The 27,202-nt window shown below is 43.8% G+C and overlaps 1 protein-coding gene across 1 annotated transcript; it reads right to left on the reverse strand.

Annotated features, from left to right (window-relative positions):
- Positions 1-15,907: 15,907 nt before the first annotated feature.
- On the reverse strand, positions 15,908-27,051 carry Tmigd1 (transmembrane and immunoglobulin domain containing 1). The gene is made up of 5 exons (XM_052759945.1): positions 26,883-27,051; positions 24,029-24,307; positions 21,678-21,956; positions 17,196-17,299; positions 15,908-15,952 (listed from the first exon to the last, which is right to left on the reverse strand). The coding sequence occupies exons 1-5, from the start codon at positions 26,959-26,961 to the stop codon at positions 15,908-15,910; spliced, it is 786 nt and encodes a 261-aa protein (XP_052615905.1). The 5' UTR covers positions 26,962-27,051.
- Between the last annotated feature and the right edge of the window lie 151 nt (positions 27,052-27,202).

The raw sequence follows: 27,202 nt of genomic DNA on the forward strand, positions 1-27,202 counted from the left end.
CTCTGCAAATTTTTTCCTGCCTCTGGATAAGACACTCCTTCCAATCGCCATTGTCCCAGGTGCTCGCAATCCACTGAATAGACAGAGAAAAGGGCACGTACAGAGAAAGGGGCCCGGATGGATTCGGGTGTGATGCAGGAACAATGAGAGAGTCTGGTCAAATTAGAGTGCACTCCTCAGGCTCCACAGGGATACATTAATACACGGGGAGCTCTCAGGCTCTCAGGACGCCCACTTCTTTGTATAAAATCACATAGTATTTACCTACCACCTATGCAACCTCCCAGGTAGTTTAAATTATCTTTAGATTGCTGATAATCCCTCACATAAATACTATGTAAAAGGTTGTTAATCATATTGCTTAGGGAATAGTAAGAAAAGTTGGCACATGTTCAGCAGAGGTGCACTTTTAAAGATTGTGTGTGTGCACTGGTACATGTGCTTCAGTGCAGTGTCTAAGGGTGCCAGAGGCATCAGCTCCCCTGGAGCTGGAGTTACAGGCAGTTATGAGCTGCCTGACATGGGTACTGAGAGCCGAACGCAAGTCCTCTGCAAGAGTAACACACACTTTTAACTGCTGAGCCACCTCTCCAGCTTCCAGGGGCGTTCTTTTCTGAATATTTTCAATCAGCAATCAGTTAAATTGTATACAGATACAGAATCTGTAAATATGGGGCCCATGGATATGGAGGACCAGCTACATTTGATTAAGTACATTTGAAATAGTTCATTATAACTACTAGTAATATTTCATGACATGCACAAAATCCCAAGCAAGGTGAGGTCTTCACAATATCTAACATTTGTCAATAAATGCATACTTTGGAGACTGAACAGATGCTTTAGTTATGAATGCTTGTTGCTCTTCCAGAGGAACCAAGATCAGTTCCCAGCACCCACATCAATGGCTTACCTTCTATAACTCCAGCTTCAGGGGAGCTGATGCTTCATCTGACCTCCATCAGCACGCATACACATACACACACACACACACACACACACACACACACACACACACACACACACACACACACACAAATAAAAATAAAAAAATAAAAATAAATCTTAAAAGAAATGCATACTTTTGAAATTGGTGGTAGTGAAGTGAACTAGAAACTATTTGTGCTATTGCCACATGGAGGAGCATTTTAGCTGGGAAAACAGTATCTGCTCTTCAATGAACTTATACTTATTGCCAAGAGGAAATAGTCTTGAATTGAGACAATTTTGTGTAACTGCTGTGTGTGTGTGTGTGTGTGTGTGTGTGTGTGTGTGTGTGTGTGTGTGTCTGCCAAGTGACCACACATGGAGACCAGGTAGCAAATTTCAAGTCTGCAGGAGCAGGATAGGAGTTGGGGGTACTGACAGGCTGAGGATGGGGAAGGTGACTGGGGTTAGAAGTCACCAATGCTCTGCACACACAGACTGCCTCAGCTTACCATCAAGGCCCACAGAGGAGTGTTATCTATACCTCTTAGGTGAGTGGGTGTTTGTTTTTTTTTTGTTTGTTTGTTTGTTTGGTTGGATTGTTTTTCTGGGGTTTTGTTTTTGTTTGTTTGTTTTTCAAGACAAGGTTTCTCTGTATAGCCCTGGCTGTCCCAGATCTCCATCTGTAGACCAGGCTGGCCTCAAACACAGATTTGCCTGCCTCTGCCTCCCAAGTGCTGGGATCAAAGGCGTGTGCTACCACCACCTGGCAGATGGGTGGTTTTCAAAGTCAACTAAAAGCAGATGAAAAGGGTTGAATCGACTCTCTCCAGTACTCCTCCGACTTCTACAAGCATGTGTGTGCACTTCTGTACCCATATAATAAAATACAAATAAAATAATTAAATGTAGTTTTTAAAAAATTAAAAATAAGCACAAAGAAAAAAGGCACAAAAGACCTAAATAGGCAACACACAAGAAGGAAACAGATGACGAGAATGAGAGCACTACAAATTAAAACTGGAATAAGATACCATTGTATACCTCTATAATAAAGCAATGCAAAGAAAAATGCTAAAAACAAACAAACAAAAAAACCACCATTGACAATTCTTATATGCTGCTCATGGGAGCATAACTTAACATTGCCAGCTTAAAAACATTTGTCAATGCAGTCCCTGCTGCTGACTGACAGGAGCACATCCTGAGAACTGTGTTGTTGACTTCATTGTTGTGCAAACACACAGTGAGCTTACACAAGCCTGGATGGCCTAAGTCAATCTTTTGATATGACCTCTTGATACGATCAAGATGAGGTAAACAGTAAACAGGGGATGTATAGCTAGTATAGTATGGCATGCAGTAAAACAGTTTACGTAAGTGGAAGGGTCATCCTCTAAATGAACAATGAGAATATCATATCATGGACACATAAACAGCCATTTATCATCAAACATCAAGTACTGTCTGTGCTCTGCTATCACATGGCTGGCCATCCAGCAGGTCTGCTTACAGCAGCACCTCATAAACTTGTAATCTATTGTGCTGTGCACTGGGACACAAGATCATTGGCCATAGGAACTTTTCAGCTCCACTATAATCTTGTAGTGACACCTTCTTGTACACTATCTGTTATTGACAGAAACATCCTTATGTAGTACATGGCTATATTTCATAATATCCAAGATGCACATACTCTCTAACTCAGCAAGTCCATTCTAGAGCCACTGTGGCTACCAGGAACTTGTTGGCTATTTAAAGTAAAATTTCAAATGTAGATTAGGAATGTATCTCGGTGGTAATCATGAGTGCCTCGTAAGTGTGGGGCTCTGGGTTCAGTCCCTAGCACAAGAACTAAAACAAAAATTCAGTTTTTCAATGGAGGAGTCACATTCTGTGTGTTCAATATCCATATCTGCTTGGAGGCAAGGCCACAGTGTCAAGTTGCTGTAGAGTAGAAGGCTTTCATCATCACAGGAAGTTCTGCTGGACAGCACTTCCAAGGAGAAATTGCTCATTAGGTGTCATGGTCAAGACTGTGTATTTTAGCATTGCTAGTGATTGCACAGTATCCTCCCCACAAAACCCACTAGCTCATTCATAGACACTTGCATAAAATACTACACAGAAATAAAAATCTACATGGATGAGTTTCCAAAACAATATTACTGCATATAACAAATCATGATGTGAACACCATGCTGCCCTTTTTAAGAGTTCAAAAACAAGGCAAACTAAAGAATGTATTGGTTAGAAAGACATACAAAATGACAAAATAATGAGGGTATATGTAGTTTAGTGGTAGAGTACTTGCCTTTGGTTTGATCCCTATCAGCAGAGAGAGAGAGAGACAGACAGACAGACAGACAGACAGAAACAGAGAGATCCCCAGCTTATCAAACGAGCCAAACAAAGATAAAAAGATAACTAGACAAAGCAATGTTAATACCAAGTCCAGTATAGTTAACAGAAAGGAGAGAAAGGAGACAATCTGAACTTCAAAGGTATTTGTAATTCTTCATTTCTTTTTTTTTTAATTTTTATTATTTATTTATTTACTTATCATTTGTTTGTTTTGCAAGACAGGGTTTCTCTGTATAGTCATGGCTATCATGAAACTCACTCTGTAGACCAGGCTGGCCTTGAACTCAGAGATCCATCTTTCTCTGCCTCCTGAGTGTTGAGATTAAAGGTGTGCACCAATACCACCACCCAGCTTAGTTCTTTCTTTCTTTCTTTCTTTCTTTCTTTCTTTCTTTCTTTCTTTCTTTCTTTCTTTCTTTCTTTCCTTCTTTCCTTCTTTCCTTCTTTCTTTTTTCTTTTGTGTTTTTCGAGACAGGGTTTCTCTGTGTAGTTTTGGTGCCTGTCCTGGATCTCACTCTGTAGACCAGGCTGGCCTTAAGAGATCTGCCTGGCTCTGCTTCCTGAGTGCTGGGATTAAATGTATGCACCACTGCTGCCCAGCAATTCTCTATTTCTTTCTTTCTTTCTTTTTTTTTTCTGAGACAGGGTTTCTCTGTGTAGCTTTGTGCCTTTCCTGGAACTCACTTGGTAACCCAGGCTGGCCTTGAACTCACAGAGATCTGCCTGGCTCTGCCTTCCGGAGTGCTGGGATTCAAGGCGTGCGCCACCACCACCGCCACCGCCACCGCCACCACCCAGCAATTCTCTATTTCTTAAGTTGGCTCATAGGTACTCACTTTATTCATTATAACTAATTCTGTGTATTATCTGAATTTTGTATAAATGGAGTCTCTCTACTTAAAAAGGTCACTATGACTGCAGTATAAATAATAAGACTAAAGAGAGGAAGGAATATAAGCTGTGTGTGTGGTATGCATGTGTTGAACTCACCACTTAAGTGGTGGGAACAAGAATATTCTGAGTCAAAGCCAGTCTGGGAAACATAGAGAGACCTGGAGAGGAGGAGATGGAAGGAGAAGAGGAAGGGAGGGATAGAAGAGGAGTGGAGAGAAGGGGAAGAGGGAATGGGAGGAGAAAGTGGAGGGGTTGGGAGACATCTTAGGAGACAATAATTTTTTTTTTTTTTTTTTTTTTGGTTTTTCGAGACAGGGTTTCTCTGTGTAGCTTTGCGCCTCTCCTGGAACTCACTTGGTAGCCCAGGCTGGCCTTGAACTCACAGAGATCCGCCTGGCTCTGCCTCCCGAGTGCTGGGAATAAAGGCGTGCGCCACCACCGCCCGGCAGGAGACAATAATTTTACCCAGACAAGATCAAGAAGGCAGTAATATCTGGGCATGGTGGTGTAGGCATTTACTTCCAGCACTCAGGAGGCAGAAGCTGGAGGATCTCTGAGTTCGAGGGAAGCCTAGTTTACATAGTGTGTTCCAGGCCAGCCAGAGCTACACAGCGAGACCCTGCCTGGGGGTGCGGCAATAGAGGTGGAATTGGATGGATATGGGATACGCACTGGCAGTGGGTGGTGCAGTGGAAGATGTTTGCCTGATGTGACGTGGAGCATGAAGGAGGAAGTTTGAAGTCAGACTGGGAAACTTGGGGAGAGCTTTTCTGGAGAGACGCAGGACTACCAGGCCTTGTCCAATTAGGAATTTGTCAAGTGACAATGCCTGAGGGAAAGGAATTCTAGTTGAAGTATTCCAGTTTGCTTTCTACTGTTGTGATAAAACACCCACCAAAAGCAACTCGGGAGGGAAAGGGTTTATGCTAACCTGTCACAGTCACAGCCCATCATGGATAGAAGTCAGTGAGGGAACGGGAACAGGAGCAGAGGCAGGAACCATGGAGGAAGCTGCGCATTCATTTGGTCTCCATGGCTTACTCAGCTTTCTTTCTTGATTTCTTTATGAGTAGGTGTGTTTCACCTGTTTAGATGTACATGCAGTACCTGTGGAGGCCAGAAGAAGGCATCAGGTCTCCTGGAACTGGAGTTACAGGCTATCGTGAGCTGCTGGGAACTGAACCCTAGTCCTCTGAAGGGGCAGCCAGCACTCCATCTCTCCAGCCTCTCAGCTTACTTTCTTACACAACCCAGGACCACCGGCCCAACTCTATCGCGAGCTGGGCCCTCCCACATCAATCCTTAATCAAGAAAATACCCCACAGGCATGCCAATGGGCCAATCGATTGGAAGTGATTTCTCAGCTGAGGTTCCCTGTTCTCAGACATCTCTAGTTGGTGTCACATTGACAAGACTTAGCCAGCAACGACTTAAGCAGATTATCTTAAGGCAGCAGGTCTCAGTTTAAACAGAAACTGAAGGCTGAGCATTGCTGGAAGAGAGGGGCCAACTGTGCCCACTGAGGAACTGAAACACAAGACTGAAAGATTCACGGGAACTGCCTTCATTTTTCTTATCTTCCTCCAGGAAGAAAGGAAGTTCCTTGTGAGAAACAGGATAATGGACCGAGGACATAGCCCATCAGTGATGCACTTGCCAGCGTGAGGACCTGAGTTTAACCTCAGTGCCCAAATAAAAAGCTACTAGGTGTGGCAGCCCACACTTGTAATCCCAGCGCTGAGGAGGTGGAGACAGGCGGGTCTCTGGGGCTTGCTGGCCAACCAGGATATCCTACTCTGTCTGTCCTAGTCCCAGTGAGAGGTCCTGTCTCAAAAAAACAAGGTAGATGGTTCCTGAGGGACACCATGGAGGAGAGGAGTCTCCTGCTTCCACACACATGAACACAGGTGCTCACACCCACACCCAAAAAAGAAAAACAAACAAACAAACAAAAAAAAAAAACCAACAAAAAAACAGGATATAGAATGTCCTCAGTATTGTGGAAATCAGGTAGAAAGGGGCCCTGACTGAGCTCTGAAAATTCTTCATGTGTGAGCCCGAGGTAGGGTGAGGTTAGGGGTGGAGTTGGGGTCGGGGGAGCACCTAATTTCTCTAATTAAATAAGTTACTCCCTACTCTTACAAAACGCTCTACAAAGCGTTCACCTACAGTCACCGAGACAGAAATATTACTGAAATACAGAAAAGTTGGACAGAAGATTTAAAAACAAGAGAAGAGTGAATATTAGGAGATCGAAGCCGGAAAGATTTGACCTGAGGGAGAACCATAATTAGGTTTCCCTGGAGACCACAGGTCTTTGTTCCCTTTTAGGAATGCTGTTGGACTGGCTTTGCTCGGCTGCCCGCTTACGCCAAGGTTTTCTTCCCTTGTGTGTGAAGTGGATTCTAGCGAAAGTGAAGGCATGGTGCAGAGCAATAGTCGTGATGTTCCTGTCTTCTTCCTTTTCTTGGGACAAAAAGTGAAAATGTTACTAAATAAAGCACGCAGGAGGGGGTGACTCGGTCCCACCCTTTCCAGTGCAAGCCCACGTGCTGTTTGCCCATGCAATTGCTAGTCTTCGTTCTCGCTTTGTTTTTCTTGCACTTAATTTTCTTTATTCTTTGTCCCAGGAAAGAAGGATTCATCGGACAGAAGTGAAACTGAGTGTGTTCATAGCCCAGATGAAAACCAGAAAAGATTTGGCAGCATCTCACCGCGAAAGAGAAGGAAAAAAGAAGTTTCTCTTTTTAGGACTAAAAAAAAAGTATTTCCTAAAACCCCTTAACTAAAAAACGTGGAGATGTAGCTCAGTGGTGAGTGATTACCCAGCAAGCCCAAGTCCCTGAGTTGGAGGCCGCCTGGTGAGGGGCCAGGTTTCTTCAGGAGAGCAGCACCTGGAGGTACATGTGGTCCATGTCTGTAATCCCATCATCACTCAGGAACTGAAGCAGGAGAATTACAAGGTTTGAGGTCTGGGCTACAGAGAAGAGGTCTGTCTCACAAAACAGTATCAGAAGAGAAGAAACAGAGATTAAAAAAAGAGGCCAATATTTGAAATCCACTCCATTTGGCTCTATCGTTTAGAGGTGTGAGGTTACTGAATTGCTGAGTTCATTTCCTCTTCTAAAAAGGGATGTTCCTATTTAACACAAGACATGAGCAAAATGATTCCGGCACCACTTATGTCACAGACTTTGCTCAGTAGTCTTTGCTCATGTATTCCCCATTAACAACCCTATGTCTAAAGTGGGTTCTGTCACTATTCCCTCATCTTAGGGTTTCTATTGCCGCAAAGAGACACCATGACCACGGCAACTCTGATAAAGGAAAACATTTAACTGAGGTGGAGGCTTACAGTTTCAGAAGTTTGGTCCATTGTCGTTGTGGCAGAGAGCTTGGTGGCGAACAGGCAGACATGGAGGAGCTGAAATTCCTGCATCTTGACTCAGATGTGAGTCAGACCACTTCCTGTTGCCTGCAAGTCAAGATGTAGGGCACTCTGAATAGTTGAGATGTACTGATGCTTCTACTCCAAACTTTGACAGGCAAATGGAACATCATTATCATGAAGCTTCAGCATGCATTTGTAGCTGCTAAGTTTTCCCATTCTGTCTGATGTGGATGGAAAACAAGGATGGCCAGTCAATGTTCAAACAAGGAACACACAGCAGAAGCATCAGTAAAATGACTGGTGACTGTGAAATCAAAAAGCATCATCCCCACCTTTAGAGTGATCAAAAGAAACTATAAATTTAGCAGAAAGACAAAGTTGGCAGTCAATCCATAGACATTTCCTTAAAAACAAATGCAACTCACATCTCCAACTGGAACAAAGTCCATCAGCCTGGTGATTTCCATGTCAGCCAAGTTATGTTATCAAGCCGTTTTATGAAGTCTCATAACTATAAAATCATTTCTGGAATCCAAGGTTATGGTGCCTCAGCAACAACAAAGTTTATGTTCTCTTTGATGAAATTGTTTAATGATGCCCTTGAGTGGCCCATCAGATCCACAAGCAACAGCTGGACAGAAAATGCCCTGTTTGGGACTGAGAATTTGCTTTGGAAGGAACATGCAGTTTGCAAAAATGGCATTAAAGGCGGCAACACCTGAGAGTCGTTATTGTTAAATATATACTTTTTAAATCGTGTATTATGGGAGCTCATGGAACTGTACAGAGAATGCTCCTGAATGGTCCTTCCGTTTGAGATGAATGATTCCGTGTGGTGGAGCCAGGTAGAGTGTCCAGTTTTCAAAGCAACTGCTCATATACTGTATGTCGTGGATGTCTGTCTGGCAGCTACAGCATTCCCATGAGTGATGTTGGCTGTGCATAACAGCGTAGCATGAAACTGCAGGAACCTGGCTACTTGCTTCAGTACCCAGCCTGACCAAAGCTCTGAGAGGAGCTGCACCCACCCCAAGGACAAGATTCCAAAGCCAAGGGGTGTAAGTCAGTTTTCCATCACTGTGACAGAATAGGTGAGACCTCAACTTAATAAAAGCTTCGTTTAGGCTCACAGTTCGGAGGTTTCCGTCTACAGCTATTGCATCCTGTTGCTTTAGGCTGGTGGCTGATAGGAACTTGCAGTGGAGCCCTTGTTCCCTTCCACACTTGCTAAAAAGCAGGAGTCCCACAATCCCCTTTGAGGACACACCCCTACTGGCCTAAGACCGCCCACTAGATGCCACATCTTAAAGGTCCCACCACCTCCCAGGAGCCCCAAAGGCTAGATCAAACCCAGGCACTAGGTAAGCACTCCAGTGACTGCCTGCATTCCCTATACAGCAAATCCTGAACACAGCACTCATCCTCAGTTCATGATCTACTCACTTTAAGAACCATGAAGGATAGCCGGGCAGTGGTGGCACACGCCTTTAATCCCAGCACTCAGGAGGCAGAGCCAGGAGGATCTCTGTGAGTTCGAGGCCAGCCTGGGCTACCAAGTGAGTTCCAGGAAAGGCGCAAAGCTACACAGAGAAACCCTGTCTCGAAAAACAAAAACAAAAACAAAACAAAACAAAAAGAACCATGAAGGAACCCAGGACCTGCCAGGGGGCGTATTCCCCTTCTTGCTCATGTCAGGGCTCCTGTTCTTTGAGCGGATAAGCAGAGTCTGGTTACTGGCCCTTTAAATTATTCCATCTCCTACTTCCCGTTTTTTTTTCTCATTCTGCGCTCCCTGTCTGTCCACATCTGTTTTCTATTTGATGTTAATGTGTCAATCCTGGGTATTTCCTCTCTATATGTATGTTCTGTGATATAGGAAGTACCTTATAGATGTTTATTCTTGGTGTAGGAGGCAGACATGAACTGAGGTTTCTGTTGTCTATATGAAATAAGTCTCTAGACTGCCCTTGGCTGGCTTGTGGACAGAGGGAACGTTGTAGGTTGAGATCTAAAATTCTTTTAATCTTACCATGGACCCTTTAACAACCTAAGGGCACCAAATAGAAACAGCTGGTGCTTATGTATCATAGTCAAAACTTCCACCTCCTGTCTCTGTTCTTCCTGTCAACTTGCCAAAGAGCTGAGTGTCCTGTAAAACCAAGAATCATTGTGGTACTTACAGCCAAAGGCTTGATAGAAAGGAGTGGCTCGCCTTCCTAGCTGTGTTGCCTTGGACAGATCACTTAACCTTTCTGAACTTTAGTATCTCCAATCATAAATAATGCCAGCATTACCTACCAGAGTGGCTATGTGAGTCAAAAACAGAACCAAACCCCGAAAAACCAGGTGTAAAATGCTTTATAAATTACAAGGTAACAAGAAAATTCAAGAGAATGCCCTTCCTAATTTATTTAGACAGGGGCTAACATTTGCTGAGAGCATCGGAAGAAATAAAGGGCAGTAGTATAGTAAGCCATGAGTTTCCACAGCAACACTTTAGGAATCTGTTGGTACTGGCTCAGATCTCCACACCGCCCGCCCCCTGCCCCCGACTCCACCCCCACCCCGAGCTGTATACATACATGTAGAAAATGCTCTGAGAACTATATGCTTTACAGCACTATGGAAGTACAACAACCCATGATACAAGTCCTTTGCTATGTGCCCACATGTATATGCTTGATGTTGCCAAGATAAATTCTCCCCCAAAAGATTCCCTAAGTGCTGAGACATCTGTGGTTAATGGGGAGTGTGTGTTCTCTGCAGTCCCTGGCATGAAGTTAAGTAGAATTTGGATTTTTGATTTTCATAAAATTAGACAAGTGGCTTGATTTTATTTTGACTCACATCATTGCTCCCCTGTCTCCTCAAAGATGTGTTCCCAACAGATATAAACCTCTTCAAAGAGATAAGCATGGTTTTCTGGCAGGTCAATCAGCATTTGCTATGACTCAGAGTCCATAGCGGGTAGGAGGGGTAGGATTATTAAGGAAACTGTCCTTGGGTTGGCAAGACGGCCTAGAGGTTAAGGACGCTTGCCACCAAGCCTAATGACCCAAATTTGATCCCTGGGACCTGCATGGTAAAAAAGAAGAGTTGATTCCTGCAAAATGTCCTCTGAAGCAAGCAAGCTACCTCCCAACACAATAAATAAGTAACTATAATTTTAAAAATTAAAAAGAAACTTGCCTGACATTAAACATTATTTTATTAAACTTTTTTTTTCCTTTTATAAACTGTTTTGATTTGCTTCATTGCTGGAGATTGAACCCAGGTCCTCACACATACTAGGAAGTGCTCTGCCATGGAGCTACACTAACTCTCTTGAGTTCTTATTATGATGAAAATATCTATATTAGTCAGAAGGAACAACAACAAACACCTTTCCAATCTGGCGGCTTAACACAGAGGTCTAACTCTCATTTATATGTGAACAGGAAGCTCTGGTCCACAGGGTTATTAAGAACCTAGCTGGGCGGTGGTGGCTCATGCCTTTAATCCCAGCACTCGGGAGGCAGAGGCAGGCGGATCTCTGTGAGTTCGAGGCCAGCCTGGACTACCAAGTGAGTTCCAGGAAAGGCGCAAAGCTACACAGAGAAACCCTGTCTTGAAAAAAAACCAAAAAAAAAAAAAAAAAAAAAAAAAAGAACCTGACATCTGTCCACAGCTGCCACATCTGGGAATGGAAAAACCTAAAAAGCCCATTCTGCTTTTTTTTGCCCAGAAGTGACACTATTCATTGACTAGAAGTCATATAGATGTACTGATGTCAAACAGACAGGAAACATGATGAGTACAGAGACACTCAGAAAGTATGTTTTGGCCACAATCCTCAGCCCCGCAAAGAGGCAAGAGGCTCTGGATGACTCGCACGCCTTTATCCTCATCCTTGCACCATGGAGCAAGCCGCCCTGGTTTAGACTCCCAGCTCAGCCCAATGCTACTTGTGTGACTGAGCAAGTCATTCTATCCTCCATTTCTACACCTGTCAAGTGGAGAGTCCAACGTCCACCTCTGCACAGGTTCAAGAGACACTTTGTAATTGTCACCGGGAGGGCACAAAATAGCTAACGCAGCAATTCCCCCCCAACAGTTCTGATATGGCAGACTGTCTCAAAGACTATGGTGACATTTTCCAAAGGCATCATGACCAAGATTATCGTAAATTACCTTTGCTTATAAATTCTCTGTAAGTCATTCAAAATAAGATGAATACCGACACCATTCTTGGTATAATGGGAGGTGTGGTTTCCTTCTATTGTGTAACTTTCTTTTCCTTTTGTGATACCGTCCCCCACTCCAGCACCCGAGCGTTAGACCAGCCTGGGTGTGAATCCCAGTTTAGTCACCCTCTTTAGTTAGCAAGTGTTCTGGCCCAAGTGTCCTCATCTTTTTTTGTGCTGAGATTGATTCAAGGCTTCTTAACATCGGGACAGTCATGACTGTTTCACAGGGTTTGCTACAAGATTAAAAAATAATTGGGATCAAGTCCCCAGCACAGTACAGTGTAACTGTCTATCCTTGGATCCATTCTAATGAGCATTCCTGAGTCTGGTGTGAGAGCTTTGCCACAGAAACCCCACTGAGTTGGTGAAAGTTCAAGTGAACACCAGGTTAGGACCTATGTGTCCGGAAATGGCTTTCATTAGCACGAGAGGACTCATCTACTCCTAGACATCAAAGATCAAAGCAAACAAACAACAAAAATATTCAATTAGGAGACTGAGGCACATGAGTACACACTTCTGACTTCTTCTAAAGACTCAATTCTGTTGCCAGTGGTCAAAATTAGCTACTAGCATACCGATGAGCTCTCTGAGGATGCCAACAATCCTTATCACTCCATAACGGGAGTGAGTGAAGGGGTAAAGCTGGCAGGGAGGGGAAGCCATCTTAAATATTCAGCCAAACACTAATGATTATATTGGGTGTTTTTGCTGCTCCTTTTATTTTTAATTTTTTTTATTCTTTGAGAATTTCATATAGTTTATTTTTGTCATATTGTTTCCCACCCCCACCCCCAACACTATTCTTTTTGGGTTTGGGTAGTTGTTATTTGACACAGGATCTCATCTAGCCCAGGCTACCCTCAAACTTACTATGTAGCTGAAGTTGACCTTGAACTCCTGATAGTCCTGCCTTCACCTCTCAAGGGCTGGAATACAGGCATTTGCTACCCTGGCTTATATTGTTAACCCCTAAAAGAGAGCAGAGTTTAAATAAAGTACCATTTTCTTTGCTTTTAGGTGGAATTATCGATATTGACTGGGTAATTGGATTATCCTAATGCAAATTCAGCCTAACAAGTAAATATTATTGGTAAGTGTTTCTAAAATTAGGAGGACAGATTACTACATTAAGTAGAATCTGCTTGATAGATTACTTCTGGCAAAAACATGGTAGAGTAAAGGATAAAGGTTAGTGGTAGAGCACTTGTCCTGGGTTTGATCCTTAGCACTAGGGAGGAAGAAAAGGAGGAAAAAAAAAAAAGGAGGGGCTAGAGAGATGGCTGGTCAGTTAAAGGCACAAACTGTTCTTGCAGAGGACCTAAGTTTAGTTTCCAAGACCCATGGTCAGGTGGCTCACAACCAGCTTCAGGGGATCTGATGCCCTCTTCTGGCCTCCATGGGCATTACACTCACATGGACACACACACACACACACACACACACACACACACACACACACACACACACAATTAAAATAAAAATAAAATCCTTAAAAAAAAGAATGAAGTTCAAAAAGAAGAAAAATAACAATGAAAGGAGTCCTCATTAATGGAAAGACTGAGAAAGGACCAACTGTCTCTGTCCTTTCTGCTAGAACTTGACCTCAAGTCAAAACTAGAAGTCCAAGTGTCAAGATTTCGTTATCTCAGAGTAGGTAGAGAAAACCCTGGGGAAGAGGCAACAAATGGGATCTGTTTCCGACGCCTGTAATTTCTTATCCTTAGCAGGCTCACTTTGATTTTAATTGGAGACCTAGTATTAATACTGACTTTGTTTTCTCTGAACCAAAAAGCAAAATGAAATGCAATGTCCATTTATGATATTGCTGTGTGTGTGTAGTTCACGGTCTGTGCCAATGTACAAGGCCACTGTATTGTATATGGGTGAAGAAACTCTCTCCTGATGACCTGCAATTCTCAAGGATTGTTATATGTACTAGAACATATTGTGATTCATAATTTTGCTAGGTGGGGCAAAGGTATTACCTTTTCAGTCCTTGTCAGCGCTTTACCTAAAGTATGTGGGCATCAGAATTGCCAAGCTAATGTAGACGCATTAAAGCTCTCTTAATCCAGCCCCCTCATTTTCCAAACGCCCAGGGAAGGGAAAAGGACTGCCCAAGACAGCACAGCCAACACCAGAGCCAGGATTCTCCCTTCTACCTCCGTTTCTATATGTACATCTTTACTTCCTTTGCCTTTCAAAACAAACTGCCACAAGCTGTCATTGCCTGAGATCTGGTTTGTCTTTATACGTTCTAGGCTTCCACCTAATCATCCAAGCATTTTGACTTATCCACAGTCCTCCTACTTTACCCTTGTAGCATCTTACCAGGGCTTCCGGATTCTACTTGGAGAAATCCTACATGAAGCCAGATCATCTTTCCACCCACCCATCTCCTCTCTCCCCATCCCCTTTCTAGCATATTTATTACACTAAACACATTCTGAAGAGGGGAGAGAGGCTGAGTCTCTTGTCTAGGATGTAAAGAGAACGAGATTTAACTCCAAGTACTTAAAAACACAGAGAAAAAAAAAAACAGAAAAGAAATTTCGTTCAAGTTAGAAGGGGATTGCTGTGAACATACTAAAGATGGGCCTGGCTAGTGCTGTCTCTTGCCCAGCTCACTCTAGTTGTATGGGAGAGGAGATTAATTCTTATGAGGAAAAAAAATCAGCAAGGCAAAGAATGGATGCAGAGGGAGTCAATGATGAATGATAAGTGAGCTGCAATTTAAAGTTGATCTATAGGGCTTGAGTACAGGCTGAGTCATAATGCATACAGAAAGGTCTATGCAAATGATGATGGGAAAAGAGGTGAAGGATACTTGCAAGAGGCACCATCCAGCCACCCTGCCCTTTGTACATTCCATGCCACCCATCAGTTTTACGACAGTGTCAGCCGTGTTGAGATAAGAAAAACAAGGACATATGCTAAAAATTCCATGATACTAAATTTATTCCATTTGAAAGAATATCTTACAGTCTGAGATTAGATCCTTCCTTCTTTAGTCCCAAGACATTAATGAGACTGCAAGCAGGAGATAATTTACATCTTTATGTGCTCCCTGGCAACTTAGGAATGTCATCATTCGATAATGTTTTCTACTTTGATTTTTTTTTTTTTTTTGCTACTGCATTGATTTGGAAAACCCCAATGTCAGTTAGTCTCCTATCTAGAAAAATATGTCAGATAGTAAGTAGTTACTAATCTATCAGGAATAAATCACAATTAATTAACATGTACTTCAAGGAACTTAACAGAATCTTTTCATTACAAAACCTTGTGCATAAAATAGTTCCATAAGTAGATGGAATTAGTCATAACAACTACTGTTTAGTAATTAACAATTAAATACTTCTTCATAACCTCTGACAATTTGATCGGAGTGAATTGAAAAGTAGCAATAAATACAGATGACATTACACAAATTGAGGTGGTCCTGATGCAAAAACTCGGCATGTGTTAGGTGGCGGCTCAGCTTTCTCATCTGAAATGAATCAAGAAATTCATTTGAACCATGATTGTAGTAATAAGGAAAAAAGATTCAAAACAAAATCCGTCCTCTCAGGCAGAATGCTTTTGTTTCTTCCCCACTGCCCACTTGCCATGTGTGAACAAAAGGAGCAGTCCCCAGAGGTCACAGCATGGAGGATGAGGCCAAGTGCCCTGGCCTTGCTGTGAGGATAGGAGCTGTGGCTCCTTCCGGGACAAGCTCCCTCAGTTGCTTGTGTGGCAAGGCAGTTGTGCAAGCCTTGGCCAAACCTGCTTAGAGAGCAGGCAGAAAGCCCCAAGGTGTTCCTGCTTCAGGCAACCTTCCCAATGCTTCCTCTAAAGTGGAGGCAGGGTCCTCCCCCCCATCGTCGTCCCCCCCCCCCCCCCCCCCCCCCCCCCCCCCCCCCCCCCCCCCCCCCCCCCCCCCCCCCCCCCCCCCCCCCCCGTCGTCCGTGTCGCCCCCCCCCCCTCCCGTCTAGTCTCCTCTGGACCCCTTTCATCTTCCAGCACCTGCAGTCTCTGGAGAAGGATGCCTGGGATGGGCTGATGATGTAAGCCCCTGCTGCCCCTACCACCCCCACTCCCACCCCTACCCCTGCCGGAGTACTTACAGAGCTGTGTCTGTATTCCGGTCTGTCTTCTTCATGCAGAGCTAAAAAGGCAAGCACAAACTCAGGGGTTTGCCTCCTTTTCGAAGGTCAGGAGGGAACATGTTGAATGCATCAGCATGACAACGGGTGCTGCGGAACTACAAGGCAGCCATCTCTGTGTGGGTGCAGGTCTCTTGGACCACATGGATAGATTTTATTGAGCGTTGAGAAGATATAGATCTTAATCAGAACATTTCTAAGGTTCACAGTTAGGTCTTCATTATGTAAATATTAAAAAAAATCTGTGTGTGTGTGTGTGTGTGTGTACACATACATGGTGAGGGAGTATCATGCCGTAGTGCATATATGGAGGACAGAAGAGAACTTGCAGATGTTCATTCTTTTCCTCATATGAGCTTTGGGAATTGAACTCAGATCATCGAGCTTGGCCGCAAGTATCCTTACCCACTAAACCATCTTCTCTATCTAGTTTGTTTCTCTCTCTCTCTCTCTCTCTCTCTCTCTCTCTCTCTCTCTCTCTCTCTCCCCTCCCTTCCCCCCCTCCCTTCCTTTCTTTCTTTGGAAAACATGTTTTGGACTGGAATCGAGGGTGGGGCGAATCTCTTCTTGGGAAACACTGTTGCCCTGAATCAGATCAAGTTACTGTTGCACAGAGAATGGCACTTGCTGACTGACGAGTTCAGCCTAGGGCATTCTGTCTCTCTTTAGAGGTTTTCTGCCACATGTGCCCTCTTTGGCCCTGAGAGATCTGGCAGAGTCAAATGCATGGCATTAACCTAAGCACGCACATGTTCTGAATCGCAGTAAACAATGATGTCAACACTTGGACAAGTCAAACTGCAGCCCACAGCAGTGGAGCGTGTGGCTGTACTCAAGAGCAGGGCATGCAGCCTGTTCCTCCCTGCGTTTGTTTATTGTACCAAGGGCACCATAGCAACAATGCAAGGGCAAATTATTGATTGGGGCTTTTGTTTTTGAAACAAGATTTGACTATGCAGCCCTGGTTGGACTTACATCCCAGATCTTCCCGCCTCTCCCTCCCCAGCACTGGGAAGACAGGTGTGCATTGCCACCCACACCTGTCAGGAGAAATTTGAAAGGAAGAAAAACCGACTTCAAAGCCCGCGCCTATGACACCATAGGTATTTCCACTCAGGCTTCTTGTAAAGCTATACACAGGATAGATGCTAGAGCCTTGCATGTGCAGGACACAGTCTACCACTGAGCCGTAGCCCCAGCCTCTCAGACGACTTTTTACCCCAGTAACTTAGACTACTTAGGTACCTTCATTATTCTTTTTCTCCTAGCAAGCAGTCCAAAACCCAGTGTCAGGACGACCACCACACAAGCGGCAATGATCGCTTCTATCGGTAAATCTGGAACCTTGTCTGTTGGGAAAGCAAATGCAGGAAGGAACAGTCAACTTCTAACTTACGTGTTTGTAATATGAACCAGGCATGGCCCCCTACACTTTGCATACACCACCCTTTTAATTAAATCCCCCTAACAACCCCAATAGATGAGGAATGAGGGTCTTCCAGAGGCTAGGTTACTTATCCAAAATGACAGAATTAACAGACGGCAGAGGCAGATTTTGAACCCATTCCTTTGTGAAAGAAGTTTCTGAAATATGAGTACCTCACCCCAAATGACCGCTCAGGCCATTTTGTGCTTTCTTTATTTTTCTGTTTTTATTTTTGCCACAGAAAGCAGAAGCAAATTTGAAGTGAATGCCTTCTCAAAAGCACAGAGGTTTTTAGGAGGACTCTCAGAAGGATAAAGAGAGGGAAGGAGGCTGGGAGAGCAAGAGGACAGAGGCGGAAAGGGCTCCCTAGACTAAGAAAGACACGAGGCACGGATGGGCCCAAGGAGCAATGCACACAGCGGTCCCGAGCTGTGTTAGTGCCCCAGGCAGATATGGAGACGTACGGAGAGGGGCTGCTAGGTGTCTGTAAGGAAGTAGAATTTCAGTCATCAGCCCTCCCAACCTCGGCAAAGATTCCCATGGCTCTCTAAACGACAAGGACAGTGAGAGAGCGGCGGCAGCCGGGACAGCTTTGGAAGTGAAGGCTACTCGTACATAAACTTCGCTTATTTGTATTACATTTATCTATGTGTGTGTGTGTGTGTAGGTGTGTGAGGGCAACTTGTAGGAGTCACTTCTCTCCCTCTGCCACGTGGGAAGCAGGGATAGAACTCAGGTTGTCAGACTTGGCAGCGAATATCCACTGAGCTCTCTTGTTGGCCCAAACAACTATCTTTTAAACACTTTCTTCCAATTATTTCTTTCGGTTCCTGCTCAGGATAATGCGGGGGTGTGGGGGGGGGAGTAAATGGATAAAACAGCCCTCATTTTGTGTGTATGGGGATACTAGGGATAGAACCCAGGGCCTAACACATGCCAAGCAGAAATTCTATCACCGAGCTACACCCCCAGGGCAGAGTATCCTCCGCTTCTGCCCCTTCTTAGCTCTTCTCCTCCAAATTATTCTCATGACGGTGTGGGTAGTGCCACCCCTCCTGAGAGGTTGGCCTGATGAGCCTTCTAGAAAACCCTCCCTCTATACTAATCAACTCTGGGATATACTGGGTTTATCACCTTACTGGAGACCTCTACTTGCTCACCAGGGAAGGCTATCAGAATGAAGTGTCCAGGAATATAAAAATATAACATTATAAACTTAAGGAATAAAAACTGACAGCCACTGGGCGATGGTGGTGCACGCCTTTAATCCCAGCACTCGGGAGGCAGAGCCAGGCGGATCTCTGTGAGTTCGAGGCCAGCCTGGGCTACCAAGTGAGTTCCAGGAAAGGCGCAAAGCTACACAGAGAAACCCTGTCTCGAAAAACCAAAAAAAAAACCCAACAAAAAACCAAAAAAAAAAAACAACTGACAGCCATCAGCTTGGCTAGGGGGGGGGGGGGGGGGGGGGGGGGAAGGATTAACCTTTAACTGGGCCCTTCCGTGTTTTACGGTTGGCAGATCTGTCAACATCCCAAATGTTAGTTTTCTTTTACTAGAGATTGCCCTTGGCAACCCTGGGGTTAGCTATTCTTTGATAATCCCCTACTACTCATTACTGAAACCAAAGTTAACTTTCAATAGTTGTTTCTACGTGATTCCCAGCATGCACCCCATGCCTGATACTATAAAAGGGGGCCAGCACCCGTCTCCATTGCCACAGCCCCAGAATTCCAACATTGGCTGGGGTCTCAGCTAGCCGATAAGCTTTTGTACCCCTCGGTGTTTTATAATTTTTTATTCTTTATATTTTCTGGAATAAAATTTGCTTCTGGTTTAATAGACTTCGGTGGTCTGTCCCCCATGATCGTGAGACCCCAGACCCAACAAGAACAGAGAGGAAGGGGCGATCGGATGAGGAGGAGAAATCAGAAAGCAGTCCCAGATAGGAATACCTTTCACCACACTGGAAGTCATGCAGCCACATGTGACCGGTTTCCTTCTACAAGCCAAGCCGAAAGCACCGACTGACTGGCTCACTTGGCATTCCAAGTTCCTGGTTGAAGTGACTTTGACACACGTGTGATGGCCTGCACTCCTCCCTTGTCCTGCTTTGATGTCCCTCTCCCTCAGACTGTTCTGGTCAGTTTCTAACATGTGTGCTCACTCTTACACTGGCAAAGGGCTTCAGGCCATTTCCAGCATCTCACAGCCCTTTAGAAACAACCCCCACTGTGAATCGGGGAAAGCCTGTGGGGAAAATTTGGCCTCAAGTCCCACTGAGCACCAGCAGCAGACCATGTGTGCTATAAAAGCCACACTGACAGCCTGGGAAGTAACAAAGCAAAAAAGAATAAGAGAACAAGCTGGGTTGGCAGAACTCCACCCAAAATAAGTTTCTGCCCACCTCAAAGGCAATGTGCTGATTGTCACACAAGCTGTGTGATTTAAAAAAAAACAAAAACAACAACAAAACCCAAACGTGGTTATGGAGCAATTATGCTTTCTTCCTAACCAAGAAGGATGCTATAATCACTCAGTCTCCAAGTGTGGTCTTATATCTAATTAGGATAGTACCGCATAAGGCTCACCCCATCATGTTTTTGTAAAGGTTCTGGGGAAGGTTAAAAAAAAAAAAAGTCACAAGCTTCAAGGTGGTGTCTGTTCCATTGCTTCTGCCCTTTGGACACAGGTTCTTTTGCAGGTTTTGTGGTTTTAATCAAATAGCCCTGAGGCATACTGTCGTTGCTCTGCAGGGCAAATTATTGAAAAACCCAGTAACCACAGTGATGGGGCAGTCAACTAACAGCCACTCTGGCTCCCACCGCCGCTGGGCTTGTATCCCAGGCTCCCCGGAGTGGGGAGGAAGAAGCTATGCTCTGGTGACATCAGTCCAGATAGGAGGAAGGAGCTTAGTTTGTTTCCCGGGAAACAGCAAGAATGGTGATGAGTAGGTCTGGTGAGTAATGCTCTAACAGGATGCAGGAGCCTCGGCTTGTTGGCCGCTCCCTGAATACCTGCCAAGACCAACCGTGTACAGAGGAATGGTGTGCACTGTGGCATCAGGCATTTCAATCTCCTCTTTGGGAAAGAAGCCCAAGGAGACTATGCCTATGGTGCACATACAGACACTCAGGTAAACACTCACACATAAAACAAAGTGAAGAAATCTTTTAAAAGGAGACAAAATCTAAGGAGACTACTTTCCAAACCTCACTGGTTCTCCGTGAGCACAGGGTGATAAGCTTGAGTGAATGGAGCAGAATGCCCTCTGATTAACCGTGTTTCCCCACTCCCTCTGCTGATCAGGCAACAGGCTAGAAGTCAAGAATTAGGAATGATTTCAGAGATTTTTAAAAAAAAATCTAACCCATGTTTTTCTTTTGTGTATTTCTGAATTCTCTTCTGTTACAGGCTGTGAACTCAAAAGGCTAGTTCCTGCACACATCAACACTGGAGGGAAGTTGTAGACACACCAGAAATGCTTTCTACCTTGGTCCCAGATCTCTGCTCAAAAGTCAGTGGTCTATATGAAGTGGGCATAATTCTTCTAAAATAGAATTTTTTTTTTTGAGACAAGGTTTTACTATGTAAGCCTGGCTGTCCTAGACACTTTGTAGACCAGGCTGGCCCTGAACTCACAGAGATCTGCCTGCCTCTGCCTCACAAGTGCTGGGATTAAGAGCATGGGCCACCACACCAGGCTTAGAATTTTCTTTTCTTTTTTAAAGCAAATACTCTACCACTGAGCTATCCCAGCCATTTGCAGTGCCCAGGATCAAACTCAAGACCTCCTGCACACAAGGAAAGCACCCTACCCACAGAGCTATAGTCACAGCCTCCAGCTCTTTTCCCTTTTTTTTTTTGATTTTTCGAGACAGGGTTTCTCTGTGTAGTTTTGCGCCTTTCCTGGTACTCGATTTGTAGACCAGGCTGGCCTCGAACTCACAGAGATCCACCTGCCTCTGCCTCCCGAGTGCTGGGATTAAAGGTGTGCGCCACCACCGCCCGGCTTCTTTTCCCTTTTTTATTCAGAGTATGATCTCACTAAGTTACCCAGGCAAGATTGAACTCACAGTCTTCCTCCCCTAGCCTTCTGTATAGCTGAGATTATAGGCTTGTGGCACCCAGCTCTGACTCAGACTAGAATTCCTAAAGAAATTCTCCTGGCTGGGGATAATTTTCCAATGAAAAATCTTAGCTGCAAAGCATAATGGTCACCACCATCGGCTGTCACTGATAATATTTCCTGAGCCGTCTTCTGAGTGATGCATCATGCTGAGCAATTACTTAAGAGGAATTACCTGTAACAACCAGGTGGAAGTCCATGGTCTCAGTTTTCAGGGACGAGCTAGCAACACAGCTGTAGACTCCGTTGTCAGATTTCTTGACTTTGGTGATGGACAACTGAAAAGATTCCCTTGTCTCTTCGATTTGGTGACGGCCTTTCTCTAAAACCAGGACGCTGTTGTTTTTATGCCATGTCATTTGCGCTGGGGGGTTGGATTTCACGTTGCAAACCAACCTTACATCCTTGTCTTCCCCTATGGTTTGGAAGGCATCTCCACTTAGAAGAGGAGGGTCTGTAAGACTCAAGCATTGAAGGTTAGTTAGAAACAAGCAGTAGTTAGTTCTCTGTCAGCAACTGGAGATCTCCCTTCCATCTTTCTCAGAGTATATTCACCCCTTAGACAAAAAATGTACGGGCCAGTTATTGTGTGCTAGGTACAGAGATAGTAACCGGGACATGAAAGTAAATGACAAGCATTCAGTTCCTAACTTCATAGAACTTCAAAGGTTGGAAAGATGACCGTGAAGGACTGGAGAGATGGCTCAGCGCTTAAGAGCACTAGCTGCTCTTCTAGAGGGCCCAGGTTCAATTCCCGTTGCTTCCATGGCAGCTCACAACTGTCTCTAACTCCAATTCCAGGGATCTGGTGGCTTCTTCGAGCTTCTGTGGGCACTGGGCACACACAGTAGACAGACAAGCATGCAGGTAAAATACTCATGCACATATAATAATAAAATAAAATGATTTCAATGTAGAGGTTTTTCCTAAAAAAGATATACCTAAAGCTGTATATGATAAGGAACATAATATATACATAATAATAGCTGAGCATGGTAACGCATGCCTTTAATCCCAGCACTTGGGAGGCAGAGGCAGGTGGATCTCTGTAAGTTCGAGGCCAGCCTGGTCTACATAGAAAATTTCAGGCTGGCAAGGGCAACGTAGTGCAACCCTGTTTCAAAACCAGTCCTTGCTCTCTGAGCATATGTAGTAATCTGATTGATACAAGGGTTGGCTAAAACAGTACAATACTAAAGACAGGCATGGTAGCTAGCAGTAATTCCATGCATGTCCTCTAGTGTGAATTTGTGACAGCTACTCAACTCTTCAAGTTTCAGTTTCCTCACAAAAAAATTAAAAAAAAAAAAAAAACTTGGATGATATTACCTTCCTGTTGCTGTGAAGATTGAGACAATCCCTGCAAAGAAGCTGATATCACGCTGACTACTATTACGAATGTGGTGGTGGTTTGGAAAGCTATTCACACCCTCAAGTTTTGCATTTTGTCTGACCACATTTGCCCTGGCCACAAATTTTCATTGGCCCAGTGGCCCTCTAAAAAGAACGTCCTGCTTCAGGAAAGCCTTCTAAGTATGGTAAATCTTGCCTCTACGGAAGCTTAATAAATCCTCATGCCTCTTCTCTTTCATCCTCCACAGCAAGAATTGTAGCTGTGGATAGTCAGACACATTCGTCTTCATCAGATGATTCCAACCCTCACCCACATCCAGGAGGAGAAATGACCAAGTCAGTTTTCCCTTCTTGTCTATGCCCTTTGTGTTTATTGGTAGATGTTCCAGAAATTAACCAATGGTTAGAGTGGGCAGTAAGGAAGGAGGTAAACCTGGAGAAGGAGGGAAAGGAGCTTGTATCATCTGCACACTGAATAATTAGACCCTGAGTGGGTTGTGTTATTAACAACTTTCTCAGAAGAATGACATTTTGTTGCTCTTTGGAATGAGCTTGAATTCTGTATCCATATCCAACAAGGGTGTTATGTGGTATTCAGACACACAGGAAGTTGCTGGAATAGAGAACAGAACTGCCAAACAATGGTCCCACTTTTGGACACATCCTACTAACCGTTCCCTTTAATCATTTAACATTAATGAATGTTTAAGCACCAGGCCCTGCTGCTGATACAAATTAATGAATAAAAGGTGCAAATACCCAAATAGAAACATAGTTAAAAGGCATGGGCAGACATTTCACAGAGAAGAAACATGAACAGTCAGTAAGTAGAGGAAAGGGTGAATATCCTCATTTTTAGTTCAAAAAATGAATAAGCGAGGTACAGTGGCTGATTTTGAAAGACTGAGATAGAGCAACCACTTGAGCTCGTAAGTCTGAAGCTAGCCTGGGCAACATTGTGAGATGAGAGACACGCATGTGGGAGGGTGGAGAATTTCACTGTGACTGGCAGATACTTGGTGATCCTGGGGAGATGCGGTAATAGGCATTCTGACGTTTCATATGGGAACTTGAATTGGACAGTGTGGCCGAATCAAGATTGGGACCTCAACTGTCACTTAACAAAATGCAGACATCCAAGGTTGACTGGCAGTTTCTTTTCCCGCCACTCACAAGTAACATTGAGCACCACGGAGACAGACACCTGCTGATCGCTCTGCAGCTTGCAGGTAAAGCGGACTCCATCGTCGTTTTCGCTGATGGAAGAGACACAGACAGAGCTGCTGTTGATTTTGTTTCCAGTTTTCAAATCTACTCTTCCATCTTCTCGGTACCAGAGGAGTTCTTCATCTCTGGTGTGGTTTTGAACAGCACATTCCAGAGATGCTTGGCCACCAGATGTGGTGTCCAGGACATAGTCCTCAGTTTGACCATTCACAGTTAAAACAGAACCTGAGGATATAAAAACAAAAAACAAACAAACAAACAAAAAACCAAAAAACCAAACAAACAACTGTTAAGATAGGAAAATGTCTAACCTAGATGTCCACCAACAGAGGACTGGTTAAATGAATTATGTTACATCAATGCAATAAAGTATACGCTCGACAATTAAAAACAATCATATAGATCTACTTGATTTTACAAGGAGATAGAAACAATGTTTTTTGTTTGGTTGGTTGATTGATGAGTTGTTCTCAAACTGAGGATCCTCCTGCCTCAGCTTGCCAAGTGCTAGGATTACCTGTGTGAGAGCATGATTATTAGCTAAAATAAGAAAAACGTTAAAAATTGTGGCCACCATATTTTGCGGCACATTGAAATCACCCGGAGATCTTTTACATCCTGGTGCTAGGCTCGTACCCTGACCATCTGATTGATTGGCAAGAGTACAACCTGGGTATTGGGGCTGTTCAAAAGCTCCCTGGGTGGTTCAAATGTACAGTGAAGTTTGACAACCACCAAGCTAGAAACAGTGTGTACAAAACAATTCCAGAGTGATCTAATAGAAAAAATAATAATAAATGGGATGTTCACTAAGAAAAGTCTTAGGAAAATATCATATATTTATATAGACTAAAACTGGTAAACAGAGGTAAAAAGCGGAGAAATATCAGGTTTTTTTTTTTTTTTTTTTTTTTGAGGAGGGTGGGTAGAGTAAGAATGCAAGGACTTGAAAAAGATTAGCAAAATGGAAAAATATTTAAAACAAAAGTCCAAAGGTAGAATACAAATTCCACCTCTAATAACTATCACAAGCATCAAAATTGGCAAAGACTTACTTAAAAATACTTTTCTTGCCGGGCGGTGGTGGCGCACGCCTTTAATCCCAGGACTCGGGAGGCAGAGCCAGGCGGATCTCTGTGAGTTCGAGGCCAGCCTGGTCTCCAAAACAAGTACCAGGAAAGGCGCAAAGCTACACAGAGAAACCCTGTCTTGAAAAAACCAAAAAATAAAAAAAAAATTAAAAAAAATACTTTTCTTGTTAGAGGACAGGAACATGGATGAATTTGTTCTTGCGTTTCTCATGTTTTGTTTTTTTTTTTTTTTTTTTTTTTTTTTTGGTTTTTCGAGACAGGGTTTCTCTGTGTAGCTTAGGGCCTTTCCTGGATATCCCGCTGTAGACCAGGCTGGCCTCGAACTCACAAAGATCCGCCTGGCTCTGCCTCATTTAAATGTTTAAATGACGATGATTTCTGAGGTAGACAAGATTTTGTAGGGTGCAAAATCAGGATCTGCAGCAGGTCTCTTTTGTTGTTTGTTTTTTGAGGCAAGGTCGCACTATGTAGCCCTGGTTGTCTTGGAATTTGCTATGAAGACCAGACCGGTCTCAAAGTCACAGAGATCCCCCTGCCTCTGCTTCCCAAATGCTGGGATTAAAAGCATTCACCACCACGCCCTGTAGGTTTTGGGTTCTGCTTTTTCGATCTGATTTTTATAAGTTTTTTTTCATTGTATAGTAATATATACCTGAATTTCAGTTCTTCTTTTCCTGGTTCAGAAGTTAGAGCTCTGGCTGCTGCTAGGCCGTCCCCCCAAATATGTGTTAACATAGCCTCTAACTTGACTATAAGTGTGCCAGTACCTGCAACTGTACACACTTCAGCGAAGGCCAGAGGACTCCAGGTGTCTCCCTCTGTTCTCTGCACCTTACTGCCTTGAGGCAGAGTCTCTCACTAAGGCAGAAGCCTTCCTCGGCTGGTCAGGAAGCTTTCAGTCTCCACCACCAGTCTCCACTCCCCAGTGCTGAGGTTACAAGGGCACAGAGACCTGCCCAGCTTTTACAATGAGTGCTGAAGATTCCGCTAAGCCAGCCACCCAGCCCCCTTGTTTTGGTTTCTGGTGTTTCACATGGAACCTGGAGGCTTTCAGCAGTTAAATATCCACTTTACTACCAAGCAACAGCTACAGCCTTTGTCTTAGCTTGTTTCTATCATGAATAAGTATTTTTAAAATCTGAGAGAAGAGAGAAGCCACTTTCAGGCAGAGATGGAGACAAAGATGTGGGCAATATTTTCCTAGAAGTGACGTGTTCAAATCGACAGAACATTATCTCTCTTGAAATTGGTACTAAAATATATCAAAATGTGAGAAAATTCTGACTACAGTTCTAGAGAGAATAGCACACTGCATCCTCTTGTACAACCAGAGCCATAAAACAGTATATATTTTTTTTTCACTTTTAAAAATGTTTTCTGAGCCGGGTGGTGGTGGCTCGCTCCTTTAATTCCAGCACTTGGGAGGCAGAGCCAGGCGGATCTCTGTGAGTTCAAGGCCAGGCTGGTCTACAAATCGAGATCCAGGACAGGCACCAAAACTACAGAGAGAAACCCTGTCTCGAAAAACCAAAAAAAAAAAAAGAAAGAAAGAAAAAGAAAAAAAATGTTTTCTGACTCCTATTGCCTGAACCATTGTATTGGGTAGCCATTCCAAAATGGAACTTAAGGTTGTTCCCGATGTCCATAGATTATTATTTTAACTAATTTTTTTTAATCTAAAAAGAAGTCATAGAGAATATTGAACTTACTTGTCCTCCCTTGTGGCAAAGATAAAATCACCAGGAGAAGTTTGCATGCTTGCAGTGGCCAGATGATCTTCCACACCATCCTTAATGAATGCAGGTTGGTTCTCCTGGAGGCAAAGAATGCAGTGGGTTCTGTACTTTGATCTCCAATGAGTTTATGAACTTTCTTCCTATTAGGCCCTTAAAATAAAGTCCCAAGTGAGTCACCCCAGCTGTAACATACACTCCTAGTTTTTAATTAAACAATTCTGATTAAGTTCTTTACGCTTTTAAGACTTTTTTTTTTAAATGGCAACAAGAAGAAAACTACAATGATATAGACA

Source organism: Peromyscus californicus, unplaced genomic scaffold (assembly GCF_007827085.1).
Source record: "Peromyscus californicus insignis strain IS unplaced genomic scaffold, ASM782708v3 Scaffold_3__1_contigs__length_106647218, whole genome shotgun sequence".
Classification (NCBI taxonomy): Eukaryota; Metazoa; Chordata; class Mammalia; order Rodentia; family Cricetidae; genus Peromyscus; species Peromyscus californicus.